The sequence below is a fragment of the Nymphaea colorata genome, chromosome 9 (assembly GCF_008831285.2).
Source record: "Nymphaea colorata isolate Beijing-Zhang1983 chromosome 9, ASM883128v2, whole genome shotgun sequence".
Lineage (NCBI taxonomy): Eukaryota > Viridiplantae > Streptophyta > Magnoliopsida > Nymphaeales > Nymphaeaceae > Nymphaea > Nymphaea colorata.
The window spans coordinates 15,547,013-15,554,373 of record NC_045146.1 but is presented as its reverse complement, the minus strand read 5'-3'; the positions used below and the strand labels follow the sequence as shown (position 1 = coordinate 15,554,373).

Here is a 7,361-nt window from a genome sequence, read left to right as displayed (position 1 = left end):
ACTAAAAAGAATTCCTACCCAGAAAGCCGCCCAATAGAAAAGTCGGTCCCTTTATCATCTCCAAATCAGGTACGAAACACCGGAGAGAGTTGTCTCCAAGAAGTGATGGACAAATGGGGTTCTCTGGTTGTGCTCCTGGGCATCCTGCTGGTGTTCTTCTTGGAAGTCAAAGGCACCACCCTTGTGGAAGATGGGGATCCCATTTCCCAACAAGAGAAGGATAGGGTGCTTGAGCTACCTGGCCAGTTCTTCAATGTAAGTTTTGCTCATTATGCTGGGTATGTTACAGTTGACGAGGAAGCTGGGAGGGCTCTGTTTTATTGGTTCTTTGAGGCTGTGGACGACCCATCGTCAAAGCCTCTCGTCTTGTGGCTTAATGGAGGTGAACCAACTTCATTTCCCAACTGTTCCTTTCTGTATACATATATTTTTTTCTCATCTGGTTGTGCCGTTCAGGTCCTGGCTGTTCTTCTATTGCTTATGGAGAGGCTGAAGAGATTGGTCCTTTCCATATCAAGCCAGACGGAAGGACCCTTTACTTGAATCCATACTCATGGAATCAAGGTGAGGAGAATGATAACAACTTAAAGTTCTCTTCGAATCTATTCAATTATTCGTTGGGTTTTTTTTTTTTTTTTTTTGCTTTATCATCTATTTGAGTCCGTGCACGTGGAATCAAGATGGAGTTCTCGTTTAATCCATCTTGTGTTTGGTTTCTTTCCTCTTTCTGTTGGACCATTATTAGGACACTCGTTATGGAAGATTTAATGATTCAATTCTGTTTTTGGAGATTGCTTTTGTACCAAATGAGCATAGTGCAAATTTTTATTGTAATGGACGAGTACGCTGACTCTGTGAGGCAGACGTTTTTCATGCATGCCAGGGCATGTTTCTAATTTCCCCTCTTTAGTCCTTTCTGGCTTATTTTATTGGAGATTTCTGATTGATTTTCTAGCAAATACAGTTAATATGTCATGGAGTTGCATATTGTATAGAAATAAGGAAACATATATTTACTTGATGCTGAGGAGCTCAATTTCGTTTGATAATTTGACCCACTTCTTACCATATTTCAGAGGCCAACATCCTCTTCGTAGATTCACCCGTTGGTGTTGGTTTTTCTTATGCACACAATACTGAGGATCTATTGAACAATGGAGATAGACGAACTGGTAATTTTGGGTCGTTTCTTGATGCTTCTTTCTGGTTTCTGCTGCCCAAGTATGTTTCAGATTGACTTCTCCATGCAATTTTGCAGCGGAAGACTCCCTAAATTTTCTGAAAAATTGGTTCAAGCGGTTTCCGCAGTATAAAGGAAGAGATTTCTATATCACTGGGGAGAGCTATGCAGGTCTTGCCAATCTGGTTCACAAACTCGTATGCATATATATTGACATATTGTTCATATGCACGTAAAAAGCACAAGATGCATTTTATGATCAGGCCTGAAACTCGTGTAACAGGACACTATGTTCCTCAGCTGGCACATGCTATAGTGAGATATCAAAGCTCAACTGGCAAAAATGATATCAGCCTTAAAGGTTACATGGTAGTGTGTCCTTCTTTGTTCTAAAACATATAATAATGTTTCAGTGTTTCTATCACAGGTTATGTTTCTAATATCTTGTGAAACATTTAGCTTCATTTGTCGTCATAACTAGCTGAGAATGCAGCTAATAATATTCATATATACTGGATGCAGGTTGGAAATGCACTTACAGATGATTTCTATGATCATTTGGGGGTTTTTCAGTTTATGTGGTCAACTGGTTTGATATCTGATCAGACATACAAGCTGCTTAACGTTTTTTGTGATTTCCAGTCCTTCGTGCATACTTCTGACCAGTGTGATAGTGTTCTTGAACTTGCTGAGAAAGAACTTGGAAATATTGATGAATACAGTATCTATACTGCTACCTGTCAAATAAGCAATGCAACTTTCTCGAGTCGGCTGCACAGAAAAATGCACGTGGGTGACATCTCTAGCCACTTGATTTAATCACCACAATGATTTTCTTGCGTGGTTCTCCATCCTGCTACCTCCGTTTGACTGGGGCATTATATTAATTTAAGGGAAAAGAAATCTGCTTGAAGAAATGCAAGAACATGTGCAGTTCCTTTTTGAATACTTTATCGCACTTCTTTCTTATGTTTGTTTCCTTTTACTGGATATGACGTGCTGCCCTTCTTTGCACAGTCATTTGGTCGAATAAGTGAACAATACGATCCTTGTACTGAGAAACACTCAACCATCTACTTCAATCTGCCTGAGGTCCAAGAAGCACTACATGTGAACCCTGCATTTGCACCTCCACACTGGGAAACTTGCAGGTTTTGTTTTATTCCTTCTTCTGCATTAATCTTGAGACCAGTAGATTATCCAGGAGTTCCTTGCAATGGCCGATTATGTGCTCTGCTCACATGATTAACTGTATCTGTTTGGTAAGTCAGATTGACTTGAAAAAATGACAGTTAGTCTGTTGATCGTTCCTCTACTGGTCTACCCTCAAAAATGGCGAAAACTAGTGCAAGTAACATTCCTATTTGGCTCCATATTGGTGTACCCAATGTTACCTGCTAATATATCCTTATGTAGAGGCACCTTTCTCTTTCAGGTAGGTGTCCATGAAAGTTGACATAATATATTCTTACCCGGGGACAACTGTTCTTTGTCGTCCTGTTTCCTTGATTGTGAAACTTTTGCATAGTTTCTAGGATTTGCAGTTACCTTTTTGTAGATGGACTTGTCACACTTCACACTTATTTCCATATTTTCAGTTAACCTTTTATATACGGACAATGTGTTGGCTTTGTATTTGTCTCCATAGTTGGATCAATTAATCTTTTTTGTTCTTTCTATGAGAGCTTTCAACTGAATATATTGCAAGTCTATTTTCAAAAGCTATTTGCTAATATTCTTTCGTTTGGATTATATGCAGCGACATGGTTTCTGAACATTGGAAGGATTCTCCAAGATCGATTCTCCCTATATACCATGAGCTTATTAAATTGGGCCTTCGGATTTGGATGTTCAGGTAAATTTCAAGCATTTCAATCTCTCTAATGCTCAAAAAGTCCACTATGATAAACACGAGGCTTGTTTGCTTGTTGTTTCTCGTGCGTAATCTTGCAGGTACTGCTTTATATCTGCACCCTATAGTTACATAATTCCTGTAGGTTCATCATATTTTGAGAACATTATGGAAACCTGATTTTGTGGCTCACTTTTGCTTACATAGCCTAGATGCATTTTAGTAATTCAAATTATGATGCAGTAATTCTTCTTTCCCTATATTGTAGTGGTGATACAGATGCTGTTATCCCTGTTACATCAACAAGATATAACATAGATGCTTTGGGGCTTCCCCCCGTGACTCCTTGGCGTGCTTGGTATGTTGATGGGCAGGTATGCTATCATTGATGAACCATCCTTTCATTCATTATAGAAATATTTTCCTACTCTTTCTGCTTAAGGCTAGGGGTTGATGGCGTTGGATCTCAGACCTAAGGCTACCACACTGTGGTCTGCCCACCTCCCCTCTTCAGGACCAAGAGCCACTGGTTTCACCATGTAATGTCCATCCGTAATCCATACTTGTGAAATCCATGGTTTGCTTTAACCATGGATTTTCCCCAACACAGATTACAGGATCTAAGATCTGAGGCTATCAAACATAGCCTAAAGGTTCTTCTGAAATGAATGGTTTTAGAACAAGCTTCTGTACTTTATAATAGGCCTATTTAATTGCACATTATTCATCCCATGAATGTGGGCATTTGTAAAACCTTCAGAAGCAAAATAAAGCTTAGAAAACATAAAGTCAGATAAGATGTACATAAAAAAGCTTTGCATATGGTTTTTTAGATAGTTCATTTTGATCTTCTAATGCAGTTTGTCATTCGCTTTATACATTTAGCACTCTTGCCACTAAAATTGGAAATATTCTTTAGAAGTTAAAGTGAAGAAACTTCTGTTCCAATTTTTCTGACAATCAGGTCCTCTTGGTACTACCTTATATGCATACTTAGGTATAAGAAAAGAAAAGTCATAGTTACCTGTTCCTTGATCAACTTGTCATTTGATATGACTCCAACTATGTGGAATTGCAAGCAGGTAGGAGGATGGAGTCAAGGATACAAGGGGCTAACATTCGTAACTGTGAGAGGTGCGGGCCATGAAGTTCCTTTGCATAGACCAAAGCAGGCTCTTGTACTCTTTAAGGCATTTCTATCTGGAAGCACAATGCCGTCTTCACCACCACATTTTCAATTGGTTGATTCAATATAAGCTTCTTTCCTACTGCTTTAGTGGTGAACCTATTTTATATTTCACATTATTTGAAATAGGCAGATACTGTATGAACATGGGGCCATGGCAATTGGGAATAAGATCACATAAGCTGTGACTTTTCTTTTGTTTAATAACTTTTTGTTTGTGGCAATTACTTGTTGAACGTTTGTATACTTGCTAGTACATTTCAACAAGGCAGATTCAATCCAATTGTGCGTCGGACTAAACTTAACAAGGAGGGAAAACAAGCCTCCCTGCTGGACGAAATCAGTAAAATAGAAAAAGAAATGTTTTTCTTAAATGACAATTTCACCATAAGAAAATGAAAAATACAAAAAGGTAAATGGCATCATGCCCCCGTCTGAACAAAGCAAATCCTTACGACATCAGATCGACTTTGAACTGGTGTTTCAAATCATCATATTCATCTGATATGGTATTGTGAACCTCTGTTACCTAAAGCAACTTCAACCCCTATATTCTGTTGCCCAGACAACTTTAATATGGTAAATTTTCTTTTGGAATTCATAGCCGACCAACCAGCTAAGCTTTCAAAAGCTTGTTTGTTTTCTTTATAATGTAATTAAGAACCTCATTTGGTACTGAGCACTAAGGCGTGGCATTGCCAATCAAGGCAAACATTCTCAAACCATGTATGCAAGTGTTACACTCTTTCGCTCAACTTGTAAAGTCACTTTCTTCATTTGTTGAGGAGTTACGCATCTGCTTTTTCTTGCCTTCGGAGCCAGTAAGGGGTTGACCAACTGTGTGATATCTTATTTGATTTTATGTATCCACGAAAGTTTTCTGCAATGGCGACATGGGTTTTCATTTTGTTTTCTTTGCAACTGCACTATTACTGACTGGTGGATTTTGTGGAGCGTCATTTCCTTCTACAATGCTGAGGTGATCCTTCAGTTTTTCAAGTTCTTATTTTAGGATTTCATGAACCTGCTAGTAGAGCAAATCTTGCAATTACATAAACTTTTGAGACAAATGCGATACTCTTTCCTTCTGATATCCTACCGTTCGTCTTTCCAAATCCATGGATTTCTCAATTTCCTAGTATCCTCTCAGACTCTGTGAGAACATTTTGCTTCCTGCTGTGAGGACCTTGTGGCTTTCTTCTGGAAGATCTGTGAGGAATCCTGGTGGTTACCAATGTTGCGCGCCAGGATTCCTTGTCTCAACATTATGACACCTCTGCTGGTTCAAGAAGCTCAGTCTCACGAGTTTTGAGTCAAGTCCAGTGTCTCTCAATGGATCATGAACTTTGAAATAAACAAGTCAGCATTGTGATATGCTTCTAGTCTAAGTACATGGTACACCACACGATACGAGGGCTTTCCTTCTCCACGCATTATGCTTCCGGTGGATAACCAGGTAAGCAAATGCTGATTTTTGGTAGTGGGTAGGTACTTTACTGTCTCACCTGTCAATTTGCCTGGACATTTTGGACACCATGTCGTACCCTGAGCTTCCATCTTACAGAAACAACTGATACATACTTTGAATACTATTACCAGGAGTGAGGAGTGAGGAGCTCGTTTGAGCTATGACCTCTGTGTAAAGGGACGTGTGAGAACATGGGTGGCATTTGACCACATACTAGAAATTTCTCCACATTGTTTCAGGAGGGAGATTTCCATTCATGGTCTACCTTTTGGCTGCAATTCCCGAAAACATGCCTCACATGTATTATTTTTCCGGAGGAAGACTTCCTTTGGCAAATGAAAGGTTACTTTTACCATTGTCCTACATTCCTAGTTAACATGTTAGTTCAGTGGAATGAGATGGATTCTTGTCTTTTGTCCAAAAGTGAAGACCACTTCTAACTTAAAATGACTACTGTGACAAGTTAGCAAAAGCGGGATTTGTACTCTAAGGAAATCTAAAGAGGAGATACACTTTTGATATCATCGGCAAAAGCGATCTCCGTGGCTGACATTTCCCAATAAATATGACAGCCTTTATAAAAGTGGGCACTCAAAATTTCGCTCTAGACCAACTCTTAATTTTCTAGAATCCACTTGTCTGTAGCCAACTTTCATCTTTTCTTTTCTCACTGCTTGGCCGGGAAAAGAGATTCGTTTCGTGGCAAATAATTAAATTGCTGCTACTCTTGCCTCTTTTGCAGGTGGAAAAATGAAGGACCCCCATGATTCATGGAGCCACGTGAATGTCTATGTCTCTTAGGCCCTTCATCCCCCTAAATTTATCCTGCACCAGCACTTATGGCCATGAGATGTCGCCATCCATCGTCATGCATGCAAGGACAACCATTCAACATGGGTTGTCTCACCACATTGTGTCTGATATGTGATCTTAACACATGGCAGTGCACATGGAGCATGCCATCCAAAAAAAAGGAAAAAGTTCTTGGTCTTTGAATGCTTATCAAATTTGTAGGCATATGTGTGTGTGCGGAAGAGAGAGAGAGAGAGAGAGAGAGAGAGAGAGAGAGAGAGAGAGAGAGCCAAGTATTCTAATGAGGGATCCAGTCCTATGGTTCTTCTTCAAACTTGATATAGGATAATTTGATGTCCTAAAAAAGGTAGATATGCAGTGACAGGTGAGGATGTGTACACAGAGAGCAGAGGACAGAATGGTTTTTGGACAGCTTATTAAGCAGAGGAAGTACAAGAATGAACTCTATTCATAATTGGAGTCACCCTTCCGCCTATCAAGAAAGTCCCATCATCACTTTAGTCTTGCAGCAAAAGATGCGTACTTTGATAAACAAGCTCTTGATCAACGCCTGAGAGATATTTAGTGATGTAAACGGAATGTATTGAAGTCTATTTTACAAGTTCAAAATTTAAGTATTCTGACTTGGCAGCTTGCTTCTAACTTAATTGAAGCTCGAGGTGAAACTTTGTATTTGAATCGGATTCAAAACTAACTATGGTTTCATGAAATGTTTGATCTTAACTAGCCAATTGTAGGATTGGTTTTAGCTGACCCCGTCCATGGCCGGTCTTAGAGATTAGCCGATAATACCTATATGAAGCAGAAACCTGACTCTCTTACGTTTACTTTCCGCTACTTCGTCCAGGTGGGACCTTGGAAG

The 7,361-nt window shown here is 39.5% G+C and overlaps 1 protein-coding gene across 1 annotated transcript; it reads left to right on the top strand.

Moving 5' to 3' along the window:
• LOC116261296 (serine carboxypeptidase II-2) lies at positions 1 to 4,425 on the top strand. Its single transcript, XM_031639993.2, has 10 exons — positions 1 to 382; positions 457 to 564; positions 1,077 to 1,172; positions 1,259 to 1,351; positions 1,464 to 1,549; positions 1,703 to 1,969; positions 2,198 to 2,331; positions 2,940 to 3,035; positions 3,301 to 3,406; positions 4,115 to 4,425. Exons 1-10 carry the CDS (start codon positions 106 to 108, stop codon positions 4,286 to 4,288), a joined length of 1,437 nt encoding a protein of 478 aa, XP_031495853.1. The 5' UTR covers positions 1 to 105; the 3' UTR covers positions 4,289 to 4,425.
• The last annotated feature ends 2,936 nt before the right edge of the window (positions 4,426 to 7,361 follow it).

Excerpts from the sequence above, each read along its gene's own strand:
- LOC116261296 (XM_031639993.2), top strand. The coding sequence starts at position 106 with ATGGACAAATGGGGTTCTCTGGTTGTGCTCCTGGGCATCCTGCTGGTG. Across the intron at positions 383-456 it reads CGTCTTGTGGCTTAATGGAG|GTCCTGGCTGTTCTTCTATT; the intron begins GTGAACCAACTT and ends TGTGCCGTTCAG. Across the intron at positions 565-1,076 it reads TCCATACTCATGGAATCAAG|AGGCCAACATCCTCTTCGTA; the intron begins GTGAGGAGAATG and ends ACCATATTTCAG.